At 57.6% G+C, this 21,728-nt stretch overlaps 3 protein-coding genes across 22 annotated transcripts in view; all 3 read left to right on the top strand.

Annotated features, from left to right (window-relative positions):
• The window catches only part of R3hdm2 (R3H domain containing 2), a 119,602-nt gene extending 116,133 nt beyond the window's left edge, over positions 1-3,469 (top strand). For 15 of the 16 annotated variants that reach the window (XM_028886244.2, XM_028886241.2, XM_028886243.2 and 12 more), the window contains 4 exons: positions 171-318; positions 1,347-1,444; positions 1,780-1,864; positions 2,506-3,469. In XM_028886244.2, the coding sequence (XP_028742077.1) occupies positions 171-318; positions 1,347-1,444; positions 1,780-1,864; positions 2,506-2,846 (672 nt within the window). In that variant the 3' untranslated portion in view covers positions 2,847-3,469. The remainder of the gene's footprint in view (positions 1-170; positions 319-1,346; positions 1,445-1,779; positions 1,865-2,505) is intronic. The other variant, XM_037196699.1, reaches the window with a different exon arrangement.
• Positions 3,470-5,716: 2,247 nt separating this feature from the next.
• Positions 5,717-13,489, top strand: Stac3 (SH3 and cysteine rich domain 3). 5 transcript variants are annotated; one of them, XM_037196693.1, is made up of 12 exons: positions 5,719-6,242; positions 7,214-7,280; positions 7,510-7,774; positions 8,003-8,100; positions 8,307-8,370; positions 9,261-9,358; positions 11,922-11,988; positions 12,157-12,209; positions 12,375-12,460; positions 12,645-12,696; positions 12,780-12,917; positions 13,078-13,489. In XM_037196693.1, exons 2-12 carry the CDS (start codon positions 7,215-7,217, stop codon positions 13,174-13,176), a joined length of 1,086 nt encoding a protein of 361 aa, XP_037052588.1. In that variant the 5' UTR covers positions 5,719-6,242; position 7,214; the 3' UTR covers positions 13,177-13,489. The 5 variants fall into 5 exon arrangements, with proteins under 5 accessions (XP_037052589.1, XP_037052588.1, XP_037052586.1 ...); XM_037196691.1 differs by having other exon boundaries at positions 5,719-6,259; XM_037196692.1 differs by having other exon boundaries at positions 5,719-6,370.
• Positions 13,490-19,523: 6,034 nt separating this feature from the next.
• On the top strand, positions 19,524-21,668 carry Ndufa4l2 (NDUFA4 mitochondrial complex associated like 2). Its single transcript, XM_028886219.2, has 4 exons — positions 19,524-19,634; positions 19,984-20,072; positions 20,797-20,857; positions 20,974-21,668. Exons 1-4 carry the CDS (start codon positions 19,578-19,580, stop codon positions 21,028-21,030), a joined length of 264 nt encoding a protein of 87 aa, XP_028742052.1. The 5' UTR covers positions 19,524-19,577; the 3' UTR covers positions 21,031-21,668.
• Positions 21,669-21,728: the final 60 nt, after the last annotated feature.

The following is a 21,728-nucleotide window of genomic DNA, read 5'->3' as shown; positions in this document are numbered from 1 at the left end:
AGAGGACAGTTAGGAGCAGCAGTCAGTTCGGGCAGTTGTTTCTTGAGAGCAGTCAATCGGAAGCCATGGGACACATCAAGGGGTGTGTGTGTGTGTGTGTGTGTGTGTGTGTGTGTGTGTGTGGGTGTGTGTGTGTGTGGTGTGTGACACGTGCTCTTTCTCTTTCACAGGCCAATGCACAAATGGGCAGCAGCCCCGTCACCTCTCCTACCCAGTCTCCAGCACCCTCTCCTGTCACCAGCCTCAGCAACGTCTGCACTGGACTCGGTCCCCTGCCCGTCCTCACGCCATTCCCCCGGCCTGGGGGTCCCGCACAGGGTAGGGAGTTAGATCAAGGTGGGCTGCTGTGGACCTCAGCACTCACACTCCATGACGAGGTGGGAGATGAGAAGATAGTAACACGCCGGGTGGTGGTGGCGCACGCCTTTAATCCCAGCACTCGGGAGGCAGAGGCAGGCGGATCTCTGTGAGTTCGAGGCCAGCCTGGGCTACTGAGCGAGATCCAGGACAGGCACCAAAGCTACACAGAGAAACCCTGTCTCGAAAAACCAAAAAAAAAGAAAAAAGAAAAAAAGATGTTTAAAATGCTCTAAAATATATCATTTTGTGAGGAGTTACCTCCGCGGCGGCACTTAGTGTGCCCCGGCATGGCTACAGGTGCTCTCCATACCTTGTTCAGTTGGCCGCTCACCAGCACCAGAGAGAGCTCCCCAGCATTGCACCCCCAGGCACAGAGCCTGTGGTTTTGATTGGCACCAGGCTCCGAGTGTGGCCCTGTCCACCACTCTGCGTTGCCTCTCATGAGTCAGAACTTGAGGGCTTGGGAATGAAGACACCCAGGCGGAGAGGAGAGACACTTGCAAAGCTCAAGGGTCTTCTTCCATCGTTTCCTTTTCTTTAGACTAACTCTCACCATGCCAGGCTGGCCTCAGCTTCCCAAGTGCTAGAATCACAGGCATGGACCATCACACTTAACTCTTTCCTGGCCATTCACATAGGTCTGCGGTGGACAGAACTCACGGTCCTGCCAAGAGTTTAAGAAGAGACATAGCTCTTTGTTTTGTCTTGTTTTTCTGAGGCAGGGTCTCACTATGTAGCTATGACTATTCTGGAACTCTCAGTGCAGAGCAGGCTGACCATGAACCCATAGAGAGCTGTCTGCCGAGTGCCGGGATTAAAAGTGTGTGCTACCTCATAGGAGTACAACTCGTAGGTTAGTCACACAGATGCTCCCCGCATAGAAAAGGCAGGGTCGTCTGTATTGGGGCTGTTTATCTCCAGAGGCCCTGAGCTCCTCTGTGACACACTGTGAAACTCAGGCTCCTAAACACCTGTTCTTACCCTAGGTGATGGGCGCTACCCCCTGTTGGGTCAGCCGTTACAGTACAATCTGTCCATCTGCCCTCCCCTGCTCCACGGCCAGTCAGCGTACACGGTGCACCAGGTGAGCATACACCATCAGTCTTGGGCCGTCAGACCCCTCCTCGTCTGGGCCCTGTCTGTGAGCCTCTGCTTCAGCCAGGTGGGTGGACACAGGAGAAGACACGGAATGGACAAAGCAGAGAGAGTCTCCCCCTCCTGTCTGTGCTCACGGCTCCCACCCCAGTGCCGAGAGGGAGAGGTGTTAGGGAAGTCTCAGTTACCATTCCCCGGGAAGTCTCACTGCCTGGTGAGGTGGGGTCCTCAGGGTGGGGTGCTACTCCTCAGTCTCTAGGGCAGACCTTGGGACACAAGGCAGTAAAGGTTCACTTGGGATGAGAGTTCTGTTGGATGTTGAAGGGACAGAGTGGACTGAAGCATGGGAACCGGGCCAAGAGACAAGCACTCAAATCTGCCTCCACTGACCTGGGCACAGCAGACGTTGGTGAGTAGTCGGACCCCCAGGGAGAAAGGCCCTTCCTTGCCATCCCAGTGGAGTGGGAAGCTGGTGTGGAGCGGGGGACGGACAAGCAGGAGGGAGAGGGGTGAGCTGTCGGTGTCCCTGGGCAAGCCCTCCGGGTCCTGAGAGACCATCCTGGGTGCAGCGTGGTGATGGCAGTGGTGGCCCTCCCGAAGCCGTCCCCTAGCCTGACAGTCCTTCTGTCATCCCAGACCTGAGGCGGGTGGGAGAGCAGCTTTCTCCCAGGCCTGCCATGCCAGGTCTGCAGCTGCTGCCTAAACGAGGAAAGGAAGGGACAGGAAGTCTCTGGCCCAGCCTCTGGGTGGGAGGAGCTGTGGGTTGTGTTCAGGTCGGGCCACTGAGTGGTGTATCAGGAATGACTGAGAACCTGCCCTTACAGCCCTACTTCTCAGTCTTGGTCACTTTGTGTTGGGGTTGGAGAGAGGAGGGTTCCTCGTCTCCCTGGCCGCCCCAGCCCCCACATCGAGTCTCCGTGGGGATGTTAGGTTGATGGGGGGCTGACTGGGGAAGGGAAGGCTTTGGAGGGCTTTGTGTACAGGCTTGCTCGATGACTGCCAGGCACTGTGAGCCTTGCTCAGGGTCTCTCATCTCTCCTCCCCTTTCAGTGCTGGGAAGGGTGCTGGAGGTGACAGACCTCCCTGAAGGAATCACCCGTACAGAGGCGGACAAACTCTTCACCCAGCTCGCCATGTCTGGTGCCAAGATCCAGTGGCTTAAGGATGCTCAGGGGCTGCCTGGTGCAGGCGGCGGTGATAACAGTGGGCCGGGGGAGAATGGCCGCCACTCGGACCTCGCTGCTTTGTACACCATAGTGGCTGTGTTCCCCAGCCCCTTGGCCGCCCAGAATGCCTCCCTTCGCCTCAACAACTCTGTGAGTCGCTTCAAACTTCGAGTGGCCAAAAAGAACTACGACCTGAGGATCCTGGAGCGAGCGAGCTCCCAATGAATGCAGGAGGGAGGGCGGGCACAGGAGGGGGGGCAGGGGGGCAGATGACTGGGCAGAGCCTGCCACCTCACGGCTGGAGAGAGAAGCAGACAGATTCCCACACCGGCCTGGGACTCCCGGCCAGGGGTCCCACTTTTCCCTGTTGGTCCCCTTCTGTCCTCCTCTCCTTCCCATCCTCTTCTACCTTTTTTTTTTATCTCTTCTCCCACCATGGAATTAATTTCTTTCATATTTTTTGGTCAGGTAGGATTGAGAGGGTCCCACATCCCCTCTTCTCCCATCTCCTCACCATCCCAGTCTCCCTCCTCTCCGGTCTTCATGAATATATTTATATGGACAGAATTAAGAAAAGTACATTGATTTCCCCCTCTCTTCCCCATCTTGTCTCCCCACACCCCACAGAGTTAAAACTTGGGACCCCCCTCCTTCCCCAGAACACTGTATATTGTTTGTTTGAGGTTTGTGCCACAGTAACAGACACAGTATTCAATTGCACATACAGATGTTTGCTGGGTGTATTCACTGTACATTTTATTTAATCTGGTTTTTTGTTTGTTCGGGGAGTTAATGGGGGGAGGTTGGTTTTGTTTATAAATATAAAAAAGCAAAAACCTGTCACTGGACATCACTCATTGTTCTCTGAGGACGACTGGTGTGGGTCGGGTTTCAGGCTCTGAGCAGGTCCAGTTCCACAGCCGCTGGAAGGGTCTGTTGTAGGTTAGGATGATTTCCCTAGGGTGTGCACATAGATTCTCCTAACCTCTTCCTTCTGGCCCCTCCTCTTCCCTGTGCACACTCTTAGAGATGGCTGGGTCTGTGCTTCTCAGATGCACACTGCTCTTCATCAAGCACACTGCTCCTCAGCTCTGGGCCTTTGTATCCATGTGAGAGGTTCCTTCTTGCCCATTAATTCTGCTACTCATTATATCCTTGCTACTGAGCTGGGTGAGATGGTCCAGAACTGGGTCGAGATGCTGGCCTCGTTTCTGTCCATCTAGTCTTCTGAAACACCCTTCAGGGATGCAGAAGCTGCACCTTCATCCTAAGAGCAGAGGATTGGTTCCTGGCAGGAACATGTGGATGTCACTTCCAGCAAAACCAGCTGAACTTGCAGTGCCGAGCCCTGTCAGGGTAGCACGCTTACCTGCCCCATGCAGCCGACAGAACTGAAGACCAGAGTCACCGCGTGCGCCGTGGAGTTGACTGGAGGGTCTTCAGCCTTCTCAGTGCCACAGCCTGGCAGCAGGGACACAAGAGTTCGCTGAGCCTCCAGCACTCCGTTTTCCTGTGTGTGTACATGTGTGTCTGTGTGTGGGCGTGCGTGCGTGTGTGTCTTGTGCAGAGGCAGGACTCTGGGATTCAGCATGGTGGAGCATACCTTCTTTTAATCACAGTGCTCAGAAACCAAACAGGCAAAACTCTTACATTCAAGACCATCCTGAACATAGCAAGTTCCAGAACAACCAGAGCTACATAGAGATTTTCCGAAAACACAAAAAACAAAACCCACACTCAATTACAACCTTGCCTTGGCTGTCCTCCAATATCTTGCAGCCATGTGATACCCTTAGAATAGAGAAAGCTGTATCTCTGAGAATGGCCACCCCCTTGGCCTTTCAGTTCCTACGCTGGACTATCAGATTTGAGAGATGGAATTGCAATTAAAATGATTAAAACTGCCAAGTGGTGGTGCACACCTTTAATCCCAGCACTCGGGAGGCAGAGGCAGGTGGATCTCTGAGTTTGAGGCCAGCCTGGTCTACAAAGTGAGTTTCAGGACAGCCAGGGGTACACAGAGAAACCCTGACTGAAAAATAAAATAAAGGTTAAAAGTATAAGGCTTGGCTGTTTTTAACTTATAAAGTATACAGTTCTCATGGGGGAAGGGAACATTTACAGATGATAAAAACCCGCTGTACGGCCCCACCATGGCCCAGTGGGTACATACTGCCAAGCCTAGCAACCCGGGGTTGATGCCAGGACAAAGAGCAACCCTGGGTGAGCATCCTTCAGTCACCACTCACGTTAGGGACATGCACCAATAAATGCACCACATGTAGTCTAAAAGGTAAATGAGCCTCATTGTAGAAGGCCGCTGTGGGCTGGTGAGGTGGGTTCAGAGCAGCAGAGGTGCTTGTGTGCAAGGTCAGTGGACTTCAGTCCCTGGACCCCACCAGGGGGCAGGAGAGAACCGACTGCAAGCATTGTCCTCAGGCCACACTCCTGCACTCACACACACTCAGGACTATCGGCAGCTGGAACATTGCCAAGGGCGGCTAAACTTTCATCTGCTCCTTAGACCTCTGGTGCCAACTGGTTTTGTTTTTTTTTTTTTTTTGAGATTTGTTTTTATATGTATAAGTGTTTTTGCCTGCATGTATGTATGTGTGCTGTGTCTGTGCCTGATGCCTACAGAGGTCGGAAGAGGGTGTGGAGCCTCTGGAACTGGAGTTACAGACAGCCCGTGTGTGGGTGCTGGGCACTGACCCAGGTCCTCGGTGAAAAGCTGTGCATCTCTCCAGCCCCATAGCTTTTGGGTTTGACCACCCACGGTGTTTTTCAGTAACTCGGATATTCTCTTTTCCTTAAGGATAGACTTTTAGAGGACAAAGGAGAAAGGCACCCTTGTGCACTTGAGAAAGGAGTCAAGTAGCAAGCACTACACACTCTGCTCAGCTGGAGATGAGAAAGCAGTCTCGCATGGCTGACCGAATTCTGCGTCACACCCTCAGCTCCCAGCCCTCGCCTGGCCTAAACTTTTGGGGTCAGCCAGGCACGGAGGTGCACACCTTTAATCGTAGATTTCCGAGTTCGAGGCCAGCCTGGTCTACAAGAGCAAGTTCTGGGACAGCCAGGGCTACACAGAGAAACCCTGTCTCAAAAAAACAAGTCTCCCCCCCCCCAAAAAAAAAAAAGGAAACAAAACCCGAGAAAGTGAGGAAGTGAGCCCAGGAGGGTAGAACTGGAAAGGTGGTTAGCATTAAGGGGAGAGTATGAGGAAGTCATCCTGACTTCACGGTCAGACATCTAAAATCACGTGAGTGAGTATGGGGAACAGAAGCCCTTTCCTGTAGGGTTTTAGCTTGCTGGTCGGAAACATGGTTAGCATGGCAAAAGCCCCGGGTTCGATCCCTGGGACTTAGAGTGGGGAGGGTACTGCGGTGTTAGGTAGGAAATGCCCCTTGCTGAGGAGCTGACCTGCTCAGTGGAAACTCAGAAGAGCAGCTGGGGGGTGTGTGGGAGGAGTCAGGGGCCAGCCCTCCCTGCCCCAGACCTCCTGGTTCCAATTTCTGCCCGTCAGCTGTCCTCTCAGCTGTCCCCGGTCCTCCAGTCCTGTCACTACAGCCCGGCCACCACAGTGAGAGGCTCGGAGGCCTCCCAGTACTGAGTAGCTGTGTGAGTCCAGAAGGAAGGTACGGGGGGGCTTAGCCCTGGAGGAGGAGGACTAGCCCTCCCCCAGCACCACCGTCAAGGTCTTAGGGGCTCCCTCTTCCCACACTGATCTGACTCAGGGAGTCTCAAAAGTAAGTCGTCTCTTCCTCATCGTTTCATTCCCCGAGTCTGTTCGGCTTCTTCCTTTCTCTCCTTATCTGTGAGTAGTGTGAACTGTCCAAGTGAAATCGTCCTACTTCAGGATGAGTCAAGACTGGAGAGGGGGTGAGGGGTGGGGGGTTCCAGAGAATGGAGTAGTAAGGGAAGGGAAGGCTCGTATTACTCTGAAAACCAAAATAGCAGAGACCTGAGGCAGGCCAGGACAGAACTAGGCGCAAGGTCCCCAAGGCTCAGGAGCGAGGGAGCCAGGCAGGGGAGGGCAGATCTCAGGACGCACCTTCATCCGTGTAGACAAGAACACCTCCTGAAGCCATGAGAAGGTGTGTATTGCATCAGTCAAGAGTATGTGTAGGACTGTGGTTCTCAACGTGTGAGTGGTCGCATGTCAGATCTCCTGCATATCAGATATTCACATGACGACTCAGAACAGTAGCACAATTACAGTTATGAAGTAGCTATGAAGTATTTGATGGTTGGGGGTCAGCACAACACGAGGAACTGTTAAAGGGTCGCAGCGTTAGGAAGGTTGAGAACCCACTGCCATAGGAGAACCCAGAAGCCAACAGCCTTGAGCAACATTGGATTTGTAGACTCTGGGGCTGCTCCTTGACATGGAAAGACAAGAATCAGTTTAAGGAACTGGTTGAGACGTCTTCCGTCTGTTGGACATTTTTTTCTGGACCTCTATAGAATCTGTTCACAGACTCTACCAAAGGCTGTTGAACCAAGGGTCTCCCGAAGCCTCCCTTGGAGGGTCACCCCACTGCCTGCAGGCCGTCAGGGATCAGCTCTCAGTGGGCTCCAACCTCTTGCAGGATGACAGAGAAGGAGGCACCGGAATCCCCTAGACCCCCTTTCCCATCAGAGACTCCACAAAGTGGGGTGAGTCTGGACCCTTGGTCACTGGGGGCAGGGGTGTCGGAGGGGCTGGGAAGCCTTGACAACGTGTAAAGAAAACTGAGTAGATCCCACTTGTGTGTGGCTCGTTTGTTACCGGGCTAGCCCGACACCTGCAGCCCCAATCCACAAGTCCAGGGACATTGCTTTCCCACGATAGAAAAATGAACAAGTGACATCATTTAACATTGAGTTTCCTGCACCCCCCCCCCAGCTACAACGCCTGAAGCAGTTATTCAAGAAGGGCTCTCCAGAGACAACAGAGATGGAACCTCCCCCAGAGCCCCAGGCCAACGGAGAGGCGGTGGGGGCCGGGGGTGGGCCCATCTACTATATCTATGAGGAAGAGGAGGAAGAGGAGGAGGAGGAGGAACCACCCCCAGAACCTCCTAAGCTTGTCAATGATAAGCCCCACAAATTCAAAGACCACTTCTTCAAGAAGCCCAAGTTCTGTGATGTCTGTGCCCGGATGATTGTGCGTGAGTCTTGAAGGGACTAGAGACCGCGAGATGGAAGGCTTGGGGGGGGGGGAGGGCTTAGCAAAGCTGTGTCTGGCACAGACACACTGGCAAGGTTCACCCTGTGAAAAGACTGAGATGGCAGCGTAGGGTGCCAGAGGAGGGCAGGCCCTTCAGAGCTGAAGTAGCCGCGGTGGTCCAAAGGAAGACGGGAAGCGAGAACCTTACACAAATGTTCTTCCCTTCAAGTCAATAACAAATTTGGGCTCCGCTGTAAGAACTGCAAAACCAACATCCATGAACATTGCCAGTCCTACGTGGAGATGCAGAGATGCTTCGGCAAGATCGTGAGTAACAAGGCTTGCTCTGGGGAGCAAGAACGTGGAAGAGGAGACCCAGGCCATCAGGGACTTGCTGGCCCCTAAAGCCATACGTTTCCCGGTTGTCTCTTTCTCAGCCCACCCCTTACTCTGAGCAGGGCTGAGTACTCGTGGGGGAGGGGATTCTGGACCTACCTTGCTCCCTCTGATGCTTTCCCCATCCCATCCTACAGCCTCCCGGCTTCCGTCGTGCCTATAGCTCCCCGCTGTACAGCAACCAGCAGTATGCTTGTGTCTGTAAGTGCCCACCCGGGACCGGAGGGAGTGGGCGGGTCTCAGAGACTACTCCACACCACCTCTTGGAAAGTCAAGTCTGAAATGGGATCACTCTGTTTCCGTAGTTCCTTCTCAGCCTAGTATTTTTACAGCCATTTTTGGATGCACCGACTAGTCTTTGGTTTATAGCCGAGAGAGACGTGAGTGAGCAAGGAGCACAAATAGCCGGAGGTAGAGATAAGGATGAAACCATAGTCTGTTCCTTTCAAACCATTTCTAAGCAAGAGCAAGGCTTCTGGCCTGTTTTCGCCCTGTTACAGAGTGTCACCCATACTCAGGGCCGGCCCATGAGCTACAGATACCCCCCTGGACAAGTTCCTAATGTGGCAACTCTTCAAAGTGTATCCATGGAGATCGCCGTGTTGGCGCACGCCTTGAATCCCAGCACTCAGGAGGCAGAGGCAGGCGGGTCTCCCTGATGTCCATCTACAGCCAGGGCTACAGAGTGAAACTGTCTCAAAAAGGAAAACACGTGTATCCGCTGAAAATTTGTTCAAATGGGTTTGGCCGGGAAGCTAAACCCCACAAAGAGTATGAGTTCAAAAGAATGTGCTGGTTGGTGGTGGCACCCGGCTCGCCCACATGCCACTCAGCAGAACAGAAGCCAGCATAGCACTGGACCGGGAGGAGTCCCATCACAGGGCATTCCGAGGGGTGGTTAGAGCCCTTCTAGACCGGTGGCCTAGGTATCCCGCAGCTGGCCTTCCCTCTTCTCTCCATCTCCACTCCCCAACAAGTCCCGGAGCGGATGGATCCACCGACTCCCCTGGGTCCTTGGAAAGGGCTCTCCCTCCAAGCCCTCCTCGGCAGGCCTTCCCAGTAATCGACTCTCTCTCCTCCCACCCCACCAGCCGCCGCCAATCGCAACGACCCTGTGTTTGAGACCCTGCGCGTCGGGGTGATCATGGCGAACAAGGAACGGAAGAAGGGACAGGCAGATAAGAAAAATGTGAGCTTGTTTGGAGGTTCTAGCAGGGGAGCCCAGCTACTTGTATACCCTTGACCGAAGACCGGTCCTCCTCTATTCGGGGTCCTCTTCGACCAACCAACCGAGCGCGCAGCTTTGGGAGGGACGCACATGGAGCGGTGAGGGAGGAAGGGGACACCCGCCTAGCCAGCCAGATCAGCCGAATCAACCCTGGCACTCGGGAGGCAGAGCTAGGCGGATCTCTGTGAGTTCGAGGCCAGCCTGGGCTACCAAGTGAGTTCCAGGAAAGGTGCAAAGCTACGCAGAGAAACCCTGTCTCGAAAAACCAAAAAAAGAAAAGAAAAATGTGAGCAGCCCATGTCGCCGCTGCAGAGGCCCGTGGCAGGAGCTCCATGGGGCAGGTCATTTCCCCCTTGGGGAAACTAATAGAAGCTATGGATCCTCTGCCCCCAGATGGTGCAGCATAACCAAGCAGAAAAACATTACTGTGTGAAACTGTAGAATTTTTTTTTAAAGCATTTTATGCACCTCACCAGAAAAAAAAAAAAAAAAAAAAGAATCCTGCCATAGGACTGAGAATATAGTTCTGTGGTGGAGTGCTTGCCTAGTATGTGTGTGTAAGGCATCCATCCTGATTTAACACCCCACATTGAAAAACAAACTCACTCCAGCCACAGAACGTGATTCCTCAACTCCCTTCCAAAATTGGCGGTCAAGTACCACAGAAGGCTTAAGTTTCTGGCCTGGCACTGTGGGCAACGGGGACAAGATCTGTGCATTTTGCATTTGGGGAAGAGAATTTGTCATTCCAAGTAACTAGAGAATTCTGGAGCCAGCAGGTGTCCTTGAAGGTCATCTGGTGTGACCTGTTCACCTTGTAGATGAAACAGAGGCACAGAGCTGCTCCTGGGCAAGGGCAGTCTCCTTGTCTTTCACAATAGAGATACAAGGTCGGCAAGGCCAGAAGTGGGTTGGCCTGGACAAGCGACTAATTCCTCCCTGGACAACCTTATGATGTTAATTAAAGCGACTCCCGTTCTGGGGTCTCTGTGGGCACCAGGCATGCACTCATAAAATAACAATAAACAAAATCTCAGAGCAGCCAGTGCTCTTCACCACTCTCCAGCAAGCCCCACCCCCGATTATGGAGACAGGGTCTCAGGTGGCCTAAGCCAGCATCAGGGTGATCTTGAACATTGATCCTCCTGCCTCCACTTCCTAGGTACTGGGTAACTGATACTTGTCATCACACCTGCTCTATGTGATGGTAGGGATCAAAACCAGGACTTCTTCATGCTAGGCGAGCAACCCACCAAGTGAACCACATCTCTGACACATATTCTGTTCCATTCTGCTATGTAGCACAGACTTCGTGTAACTTGCTCTACAGCTCAGTCTGTCCCTGAGTTCTCAATCCTCCTACTTCAGCATCCTGGTGCTGAATTGGAGGCATGCACAGCCTTGTCTGGCTTTAACAATTTGAAAGTTCAACTGGGTGGTGGTGGCCCAAACCTTAAATCCCAGCACTGGGGAGGCAGAGGCAGGCGGATCTCTGTGAGTTTGAGGCCAGCCTGGTCTACAGAGTGAGTTCCAGGACAGCCAGGACCGTTACACAGAGAAACTCTGTCTTGAAAATAATTAATAATAATAATAATTTGAAAATTCATAAGAGAACATTGTGGGAAAAAAACTTTCTGGAAACAAAACTAGAGATCTGATCTCAAAGTAGTTGACATAAAGCTTGGGTATGGATGACAAATTTCAGTCAATTGAACTATGATTTTCAAGGCTGTTTCAGGAAAAACATCCATATTCTTAGGTTCTGTTCTTAAAAGGAAACTGAAAACTATGTTGCCAGACAGGTAAAGTGGTCATGCCTGTAATCCTAGCATGTGGGAGCTAGAGGCCAGAAGAGCAGGAATTCAAGGTCATTCTGGCCACATAAGGAGTTTGAGAACAGCTGGCTGCCTGAGACTGCCTCAAAACAACAGAGAGGGGGGGGGGAGGGAGAGGGAGGGAGAGGGAGAGAGAGAGAGGGAGGGAGGGAGGGAGGGAGGGAGAGAGAACACTGTGTCCCCCCCCCCAAAAAAATGCCCTGTCTTATACATTGGAGTATTTTTAATCAGACAGTATAATGAAGGGCCTGAAATCTGGATCACAGAGGTGATTTGCAGGGACTAAAGTGGAGAAGAGAAGCCAGAAAGGATTTGTCTGCTGTCCTTAGATATTTAGAGACCATGTTTGTTTCACATTTAAAGCCCCAAGAAGGCAAATCAAGACAAATAACTAAAGGTAAGAGGGAAGCTGATATAGCTTAATAAGAGGAGTTGGAAAAGAAAAAGAAAATCACGTGGTTACATTGTGAGGTAGTGAGCTGCCTGTCATCAGCTGTGTTCAGGCACAGCGCAGCATGTAGCCTACACCAGAGGAAACTCCTGCGTTAGGCAGTGGTGGGACTCCTGTTTTCTCCAAGTGTTCCTCTAGTGCTGAGATACTGGTGTTCTACAACTCTCTGGCCTGCCCGGAGAAGCAGGGGAAACAGTTTCCAAAGACAGCATCCCTCTAACTCTGGTGTCCCCTCCAGCCTCTGGCAGCCATGATGGAGGAGGAACCAGAGTCAGCCAGGCCAGAGGAAGGCAAGTCCCCGGATGGTGAGTGAGTGCCACCCCTCGCCATCCACAGAGAGGGGATGGGGTCAGTGTAGTCAAGGGTGGAGAGGGAAAGGCTGGGCCCAGGGTGAACGTCCTCCAGCCCAAGGGGAAGGGGGTGATGGGTGCCCTGCACGGGCAGAAGCCATCGGTCTGTATTTCCCATCCAAGGAAACAGTGCGGAAGGAGACAAGAAGGCCGAGAAGAAAACACCCGATGACAGAGTAAGACTTTTCTTCCTGTGGAACCCCGGCCCTCATCTTCCCATCGCCCTCCACCCCCTCTTCATCACACCGAGGCAGACACACAGAAGCCAATGCACTCCCTTCCTGGAAGAGCTGGTAAAGGAGAAACTCATCCCTCTCTTTCTTCTCCCCTTCCCCCCCCAGCACAAGCAGCCTGGCTTCCAGCAATCTCATTACTTTGTGGCTCTCTATCGGTTCAAAGCCTTGGAGAAGGATGATCTGGATTTCCCGTGAGAAGCCCTCCAGGGAGGCGGGAGTGTGGGGAGCACGGAGGAGCGAGAGCTGCATGCGCTCTCTGTGGGAATGGAAAAGGGCAGGTGCCCTGGGCTTCTGTTCTGCAGCCGCGCCTGCAGCACCGCCCGGGACTGGTGTGTGCGTGTAAATCACAGAGCGCTCCCCTCCTTCCTGTCCCAGGCCGGGGGAGAAGATCACGGTCATCGATGACTCCAACGAGGAGTGGTGGCGGGTGAGATGAGCGGCTGGAGCTAAGGTGGGCCGTGGGGAGGGTCCAGAACCCGAGATCGGCAGCCTACCTACTCCGCTCTCTAGGGGAAAATCGGAGAGAAGGTCGGATTCTTCCCCCCGAACTTCATCATTCGGGTCCGGGCTGGGGAACGTGTGCACCGCGTCACCAGATCCTTTGTGGGCAACCGCGAGATTGGGCAGATCACCCTGAAGAAAGACCAGGTAGCTCGGGTGCTCGAACCCACTGCTCCCAGGCCTGGTCGCGCCTCCCCGCTTCCACACGCCTGGGAGACGCGAACGCATCCGTGCAAAAGCTCCCCGGCTTCCCTGCTCCCGCCGGTCTTGAATTCAGCGCCTGCTCCCCCATCCTTGAACTCCCCAGATCGTCGTGCAGAAAGGAGACGAAGCTGGCGGCTATGTCAAGGTCTACACCGGCCGCAAGGTGGGGCTGTTCCCCACCGACTTCCTGGAGGAGATTTAGGTGTGGTGGCGCCCGCGGGCCGGAGACACCCCGGCCTGGTTCTGGGCGGGGCCCAGTGCGGGCTCGGGAGGGGGGTGGTGCTGGACCGCTGGAGGAGGAGGAGGAGGGCCGGAGAGGCCTGCGGGAGCACGGTGACGTCTCTGGGGAGGGGCTGCCCCCCACCCCTCTCCGCCTGCCCGGGGCTTGGGATACCCGGGGCGCAGAGCGGGCGGCACCAGGAAGACCCACCCTCGGGGCCCATCCAAGGGCTGGGGGGCGGGGGTGCAACTGTCGGTCAGAGGCTGCGAATCTATTAAAGTTTTGACAAAAGTTGGAGAAGTTTGTCTTTTTAACTGCGGATGAAGAGAAGGCCTGCGGCGGAGCGAGGAAGACCGTCCGTGTCCCCCCCACCCCGGGCCGCCCCATCTCCTACGGCCAGGTCACGGCTGGTGGGAGTGGGCAGGCTTGCACTCGCTGGCCTAGGAGGAGAAAGGCCGGGCCGGAAGGCCACCCCGCGCCCCTGCGGCCGGGAGAAGAGCGTGGCAGGGCCGGGTCGTCCCCCCCCTACACCCCGCTAGGTTCCTGGCCCTGTCGCCCTGGCGGCTCAGAGCCTGGCTCGGCGCCCAGCGCGGCCGCCAGGGGGCGATGCGAGATCTCAGCTGGAGAGAGGGATGGGGAGGGGATGAGGGGAGAGAACCGGAGACCCTAGGCCTGGGAGGGGGGGGCGGGGTGCGTGCCGTCTCCATGGCAACGCTCCCTCCGGTCCTCCGGGAGCGCAGCGAGCCAGGCCGGGGGGCTGAGCCCTCCCGCGCGGCCCCTGCCCCCGCGCCTCCCCGACAGGTACGGAGCGGAGGACGCCCGGCCGACCGCCCCCCCCTGCGGCGCGCCGTATGCAAATGTTATTATTTGCATATGCAAATATGCAAATGCGCCGGCCCCGGTCAGGGCGGCAGGTGGCGAGGAGCGGGAAGGTGTGCAGGAGGGAGCGGGAGGAGGCAGGCGAGGAGTTTGGGGACCTAGGAGCCGGCCGGCCGGCCACGGGGAAGGCAGCCCGGGGTGGTCGCTGGAGCCGGGCAGGCGGAGGGGTCCTGGGTTTGAGGGCGGGTGGGGGAGGGCCGGCCTGGCCAGCCAGAAGCGCCTCTCCTTAGTCTGCGGGTTGTCTGCCAGGACCGAGGTTGGCACCGCCTAGCAAGGTTGGCAGCGGGAGCCCGGGCACCATCTGCTGCTGGAGGAGGGGGGAGGGCAGAGGCTCAGCTGGTCTGGGGAGAGGAGGGCCCCGGGACGGGCTCCCCTCCCCTCCCCTCCCCTCCCCTCCCGGCAGAAAGATGAGGTGTACCAGGGGTCGGGAAGCACACAGCGCACACAGAGCAGAAGCCGGGCTCCGCTCCTCGTTCCCTTTGCCCTTGGCTGTCACTCGGGAGAGCCGGAACACTCGGACAGCCGGCCCCTTGCACAAGTGAGGGCAGGAAGCCTGGGGATGGATGCCCATTGCCTGTGTTCATCAAGCGGTCCGAGGGCCTCACACACCGAGCTCCCCCCCGCCCCCCCCGGGACTGTCAAGAGCCCCCCAAAAATGCTGAAGCAAAACCAATTTACTGGCTCATTGGGCGGCAGTGTCGGTGTAGGGGTGTCGAGGAGCTGGGAGAGCGGCTGTTCGCTCCCTATGCTCGCAGGGTGCCCCCCCTTCTCCCTCGCCTTACCGAGCCGGCAGCTGTCCCTAATTAGAGCGGCGGTTTAATTGGATTTATCAGCAGTTAATAGGAAATTAAGCAAAGGGCCCGAGAGAAGGGGGGGGGCGGGAGGAGCCCGGAGACAGGCTGCGCCTCACTGGAAGGAGGGGTGCTGGGGCCCCAGGGGTGGAGAAGAGTGTCTTGATTGAAGCCGGGGATCATACCCTGCCCCTCAGCACTCTGCCGGATGAGCTGAGCCCCCGGCCAATCCCAGGAGAGGCCGAGGTATGACAGGGACACTGTGTGGCCCCCAGTGCCTCCCACTCCCACAGGCCAGCAGCTGCCTGGGTGATGGATGGCGCTGCCACACACCGCAAAGGTCGGAAGTCTGGGCCAAGGAGCAGGCGGAATTGAAAATAGATCAGAGGAAGGGCCAGGGTCCAGGACACAATGTGCACCCACCCCGCTCCAGGTCCTAATTACTATTATCTAAAAAAAAGAAAGAAAGAAAAGAAAAGAAAATCTTAGCTGGTTGGGCGGCCTGCCCGGAGGTGGGACACCACTGACCCTGACTTCAGCCCTCCCCTCCCCTCAGCTGGGGCTCCTGGGCATCTTCTAGGGCTGATGCCTGTATCCCACCAGCCATGGCTCCCCCTCTCCTGAGCTAAGTCGGGGCTGTCAGGGCCTGTCGGAATTGTTGCAGCAGGGACGGCCCGAGGTCTGTACCTGGAGGCCTGAGATGGAAGCTGGGGGGCCGGGGGGGGGGCGCATAGGCCTCTGAGTCCACACACAGCCCCAGGCACCTCCTGTCACCACCTCCTCATTACGCGGCTGGGCTAATGTGGGCTAACGAGGCTTGTCCCAGCGACCTCTGTCACACTCTCGGCCCCCGCAGGGCACAAATGGCAGCTCCGGGCCGGCCTTTGCCTGGGTGCAACCCCTTGAAAAGCACGTGCGAGGCGCTCTGTCTCTGTGCCCCTGGTGTGGGGGGGGGGGATGTGCCCGTCTGAGGACGCGCTGTGTGCCTAGACCCCAGCCCCAGGTCCGTGTGTACCTGGATGCGTGCTGATTTTGTCAGCCCGGGCGTCTACCCCCATTTCTATGGTTTCCGTAAGTCCCGGGGTGACTAGGTGTGTCGAGCGTTCCTTCAAACGTGCTCTGACAGGTCCATGTGTCTGTGTGCTCTCTGAGTCTGGTTGTGCCCCGGTGTGCAGGCGTCGTATGTGTGAAATTCTAGAGCCACTGCCGTGTGGTGTGTGTGCGTGTGTGTGTGTTGTGTGTGTGTGTGTGTGTGTGTGTGAGCGCTGCTCTGGCGTCTCTGCTTGCAGGTGTGTGTGTGTGTGTGTCTCGGTGACAGTGCGTGGGCGTGTGCCTGGGTGTGAGCTGCGCGGCAGCATGTACCCGAATGACAGTGTGACGCCCGCGCCCGCGTGTGCGCGCGTCCCCGTGCACGAGAGAGAGAGAGAGAGAGAGAGAGAGAGAGAGAGAGAGAGAGAGAGAGAGAGAGAGAGCCTCTGATTGCGTCTCCCGCCCCCGCTTCTTTCTCTCCCTATTTCTATTCCTCTCTCCTTTCCCGGCCGGCTCGCCGCCGTCCGCATCATCTCCATCCATTATTGAAGAAACAGCCGCGTCCTCTCCAATCACATCAACACCCCGCCCCCTCCCTCTTCTGCTCGCCCCGTGGCCCCTCTGGCTGCCAGGGAGGAGGGGATGCCCAGGCATAGTGGGAGCCCTGGGCAGAAGTGGGTTCGTGACCCTGTGCCCCGGCCTGGGCAAGGCACCGGGACACCAGGGTCCCTAGTGGTGAGCGCTTTGCATAAACAGATGGCGCGGGCGTCTTTGTCTCGCTTGCTAGCCTGCTTGCCGCCAGGCTCCTGGCTCCACTTCTGTCTGGCTGCTGCAATCATGATCATCTCAGAGCCTCAGGACCCAGCGCCCTTAATAGTGGCAGTGGGGGGTCAAGGGCCCCCGGGGCTCCTGAGCAGATGCAGGGCGTCGTGGCTCCCCTCTCGGGCGCCCTCTCCAGTACCTCAGCTGCAGCGGGAAGACAGAGGCCGCTGCGAGGTGACAGCAATGTGGAAGTGACGGGGAGGGGGCCCCCGAGCGGTGCCCCCAAGGTGTCTGCGAGCTGTTCCGTTGGGTCGCTGCAATGCCCCGGGGACGGGTACTAAACCACGGAATGGAAATAGAGCTAAAGAATGGATGGGTGGGGAGGGGGGAGAGCGCGCATTTGCAGAGAGACCACAGCAAGGTGTGAAGGGAAGGAGAGAGGCTGTCGAGAGACACAGAGAAACAGACACGGAAGGACAAAGCTAGGTCGAGAGCAGAATGGCAAGGAGAAGCCCAGACATACCCCCAAGACAGAGCTAGAGAAAAGACAGTGCGCGGGAGGAGCAGAAAGAACGTCAACCAGGAGAGGCTTAGGGGAGGCCAAGGCAGAGGGAAACCCGGGTAGCCCTGGAGCCGAGAGGGAGCCCCAGGTGCGTGAGGCCACAGAGAATCCGGCCTGGACCTGGATGCTGCCCACGCCTGGCCAGATAGAGTCCTCCTCCCATCTGTGTCCCCTGACCCCGACGGGAGAGTGGAGGCTGCGAGGCTCCACCAGCTCGGTTGCGGGGGCGAGCAAACCCCTGGGCGCACAGACCTGTGTGCACACTCCAGGCGCACACTCAACTTGAGCCAGCACTGCCCATGCAGGGCGGGCGCTGCCCGACAGGGGGAGCCCGAGACCTCCTCCCCGCGCTCGGGAGCGGCTCGGCCTCCAGAGGGCGCCCGCACCCACGGGCCCCCCTCCCCGGTCGGCTCGCCCTGCCTGGAGAGCCCAGCTGCGTTTGACTTGCGGCGCCGCCAGCCGCACGGATTAGCGTCCTGGAGCGGTTTAGAGTTGAAGAGCCTGGTCCCCCTTGGGACCACGGGCTGGGCCTAATCCTCGGCTAACGACTCCTGCTGTCCCTCACCTGCTGCAGGGGGGCAGCACGGCCTGAGTGATTGGGAAAGGGCAGGGAAGGAGATGGGGTGAGACCCGGAACCTCAGAGACCACGATCCAGATATGGGAACACAGGGCAGGGGGGGGTGTGTCTCAGAGACAGGGCCCACAGAGACCCGGATCGGGAGCAGAGGAAGCGTCGAGAAATCGCGGGGAGGCAAGGGCGGAAGTGACCATCTGAGCTTAAGGAGCGGGCTGGAGACCCACGGGATGAGAAACCGCGGAGGTGCCAGGACAGCCTCCGGGTCTCCCCAGGCCTAGCTCGCCAGGACTAGGCAAGCGAGGGCCCGAGAGCAGAGGCCAGGCGTCCCTCCCCGGAGCCCTGGCTCCCCAGCTGCACCGCAGAGCACCAGATGTGCAGCCCAGCTGGGCAGCTGCTGGAGTTGGAGCCTCAAGACGGGTTGTTGAGCTCCACTAGGACGCATCCTCCCTGGCCCAGCCCCCCGGGGGTGCCAACGCTCCGGAAGGGCCCTGCTCCGCTCCAGGCTCTGACATCCCATCAGCCCCCCTCCGCCACCCCACCCCCACCCCCACCCCCATCTCGGCGAGTCTCTGTCTCTTTGTTCTCGCCATGTCTCTGACACTTTATCTCATTATCCGCCGGAGGGAGGCGGAGAGCCCGGACCCCGCAGCCCTAATTACAGCTGAGCTGTCAGCTCGAGGGGCGGGCGAGGTATCGGTGTGTGAGAAAGGGAGGGGCCTCTCAGGAAGGGTCGCCTCCCTCCCGGTACCCCGGGGAGACCGTGGCGGGCGCACAGCTCATCCCGGCGGGCGCCCGCCGTAGGGCAAGTTCTTCGGGGGCGATTCACGGGATCCAGAAGCTGGGTGGGAGGGGGCAATGATGGAAATCAACACGGGCGTGAGGAGGAGATGGAGCTCACCTCCTGTGCCCCCCAAAGCAGTCCTCCAAAGATGGGGCGTGGGGGGAACTCCCAGCCAGGGCAGTAGAGCACGCACCTGAGCTGGCTGTGTTCTCTTACCCTTCTCAACATCTCTCCCAGCTTCCTTCCCAAGCCTGCTTCCTTCATCCAGAGCTCTTCCTCTCATCTGAATATGGCGGCCTCCTTGGACTTTTAAATTTTAGACAAGAAGAGAGGAGATGTGGTGGCATTGTGTTCCCCAAAATGTTGTGAACCCTAATAAACGTATCCTCCACTTTCGCCGTCCCAGGCCCCCAAACTGCCCCGGCATGGTTTCACACCTTGAGCAGTGCAGAGAGTCCTACACCTACATCCTCCACCCCAACTACTCCAGGCCAACCACCACTCAGCAGAACTGTCCAGAACTGGCTGGGCAGAACTAGCAAGGCTCGCTGCCCCCCCCCCCCAGGATGCTGAGGTCGAACCTGCAAGCTCCTGGGAGGCTGCAGGAGGTGTAGAGAAGTGCTGTAGATGCCCTCACTCTACCTTGGTCCCTCCAGTGGACACTCCATACCCCCGTTTTCTTAAGAGGGCTGTCTGCCTGCCTGTCCCACATCTGGATCCCCCTTCAGTCTCTGGATGCCTGAGAGGCTCCTCCCTCAGATACCCCAAGACCCAAGTATAATGGTGTCTCATGGGTCAGGGTTCCCCCATCAGTAGGAGAAAGTTGGGAAGGAGAAACTTCAAGGCTCCCCAACAAACTCCAGCCTTTTTGGACCTGGAATTGCTGGGAGGAAGAAGGCTGGGTGGGGCTGGCAGGGCTAGGCTGACCCCTCCCCGATGGGGGGCGGGACCCCAGGGAGAGGAAAAGAACAGATCTCCCGGAGACCAGACACTGGAGCGAGATGGCAGGAACCAGTGCAGGGGCCCGCTTCTACCGGCAGATCAAAAGACACCCCGGGGTGAGTCCAGTCCCAGATCCCCAGTTCCCTCTTACCACCCCAACCTCCCAACACCCCAAAACCCTGCCTCCTGTCTAGTTTCCTTAATGCTCCCAGACCTTCCCAGGGGCAGCCCATGGTCCGTCTCTGCAAACTCTCCCATGTCCCTGGAGTCAACCTTGGGCGGGATCACCATAGGGTCAGGGAGAGATGGCTGAAAATGTGGCTGTAGGTGTCAGGTCTCGCTCCCCAAAGGGGGTGGTAGTGGCACCAGACCTTGGGTAAAGGTAAAAGGGACAGAAAAGCTCGTCCAGGGCGAGTGGGAACTGGGTCGAGTTCAGACCCTCAGAGCGCCTGGTTCTTCCCGCAGCTCATCCCGATGATCGGCTTCATCTGCTTGGGCATGGGCAGTGCCGGGCTCTATCTGCTGCGACTTGCCCTGCGTAGCCCGGATGTCTGGTAACCACGGGGCTTGGGAGGCAGGCAGGGGTCCTGGGCGGGGCAACATGGGACTGGCGGGGAAGAATGGGAGTGGGTGACGCTGGAAGGGGTCCCCGGCCTGTGTCCTTGTCCCCACGGCACCACCCAGCATCTCAGAGGGTTGGACGCCCGACCCGAGAGACCCTCGCCTCCCCTCTGGACCACCTGGAGGCTCCCTTGTCAGCGGCCAGCCACGTGGGGCAGCTGGAATCCCAGACCGCTCGCCACGGGGTTGCCATGGCGACACAGCTCTCCTGGCCATGCCTGGCTTCTGGGTACCTCCATGCCTGCCCACGAGTGCCGCAGGTCTGGTCTGGCGGTGTGGGGCTGCTGCGGGTCTCTGGTGGTACCAGGAGTTCATGTCCCGCCAGAGGCATCAGGGGGGCCTTTGACAAGGCCACAACACCTAGCCACTCTGCTCCTGGGGCTTGAGGGACACCCCCAAAGCCCTGCTCTTCAGGGTGTCCCCTGGTTCCCACGACTGGGAACTCTGTGGGCTGGCCTGTCATCCCGCCATCCTCGGGCATCACGCTTCCAGCCAGCGCCGGCTGACAGGCCCCCCCGAATCTGTCAGTCTCTAGGAAATGTGCTCCCCTCCCCAGGGTAGGAAGCCAGGGGTGGTGGCGGCGGCGCCGAGGTTTAATGCCTGAGTCCTGGTCCCCAAAGAAGAGACCCCTCCCCAACCTTCCTCTCCCCTTTACAGCTGGGACAGGAAGAACAATCCAGAGCCCTGGAACCGCATGAGTCCCAATGACCAGTACAAGGTAACCGTGGGCCTGGTGTGGCCCTCTCCACACACACACACACACACACACACACACACACACACACACACACAGAGGCAAGAGACCCTCGTCAACTCTCCCTTCCCTCTCCATAGTTCCTTGCCGTTTCCACCGACTACAAGAAGCTGAAGAAGGACCGGCCAGACTTCTGAGGCGGGGCCGGGGGTCCCGTGTGAATCGCGTTCCTTCCACTCCCTGCCCTGGACCCTAGGGCGTCAGCCCAGCAACACTGCCCAGCTTCTGCTCACACGGGCCGGATTCCCACGCGGGGGGGGGGGGGGGCGGCTCCACCCCCACCCGCTCCCTCGCTCCCAGCAGAGGAAGAGCCTCTGACCCCCAGCTTGAATCCCACGGTGGGGGAGGGCAGTCAGGCCTGCAGGCAGAAGCTGGGGTTGACCCAAAAGGCCCAGGCCGGCCCCTCTCTCCTCCCACTCCCCACGCCTGACTGGGTGTGGCACAGGCTACGTGTTGAGCGTGCCAGACGTGTGCCAGCGGCAAGCAGGGGCCTGAGTGCCAAGGGACGTGGCAGGCCACACGTTAGCTCCCGTTTTGAGCCAGGTTTAGGGGGAGCAGCCGCCCAGGCATGACTGTGCTCGTCCCGGCTACCCAGCCTGCCTGGGGTGTCCCCCTTTCCTGCCCAAGCCTGTGCCTCCCATCAAGGGCACCCCCTCCCACCCTGCACCTGGGCCTCCCCTGCTTCTCCCCACCCCTCCCTTCCCTTGCTCCTCAGTCCCTGGGGATCAAACAGAAGCAGCCGTGGGCAAAATACAATTTCATTTAACAAATTGAATTTGCTGCGCCTGCTAATCACGTCTGGTGTCGGCTCTGATCAGAGACAGGGAGAGGAGGC

The sequence above is a fragment of the Peromyscus leucopus genome, chromosome 18, assembly GCF_004664715.2.
Source record: "Peromyscus leucopus breed LL Stock chromosome 18, UCI_PerLeu_2.1, whole genome shotgun sequence".
Classification (NCBI taxonomy): domain Eukaryota; kingdom Metazoa; phylum Chordata; class Mammalia; order Rodentia; family Cricetidae; genus Peromyscus; species Peromyscus leucopus.
Note: the sequence above shows the minus strand (reverse complement) of the source record. Positions and strands in the feature narration are given on the sequence as shown.

Coding starts and splice junctions, on each gene's coding strand:
- Stac3 (XM_037196693.1), top strand. CDS start 7,215: ATGACAGAGAAGGAGGCACCGGAATCCCCTAGACCCCCTTTCCCATCA. Junction 12,697..12,779: donor CCAACGAGGAGTGGTGGCGG/GTGAGATGAGCG, acceptor TCCGCTCTCTAG/GGGAAAATCGGAGAGAAGGT. Junction 12,918..13,077: donor TCACCCTGAAGAAAGACCAG/GTAGCTCGGGTG, acceptor TGAACTCCCCAG/ATCGTCGTGCAGAAAGGAGA.
- Ndufa4l2 (XM_028886219.2), top strand. CDS start 19,578: ATGGCAGGAACCAGTGCAGGGGCCCGCTTCTACCGGCAGATCAAAAGA. Junction 19,635..19,983: donor AGATCAAAAGACACCCCGGG/GTGAGTCCAGTC, acceptor TTCTTCCCGCAG/CTCATCCCGATGATCGGCTT. Junction 20,073..20,796: donor CTGCGTAGCCCGGATGTCTG/GTAACCACGGGG, acceptor TCCCCTTTACAG/CTGGGACAGGAAGAACAATC.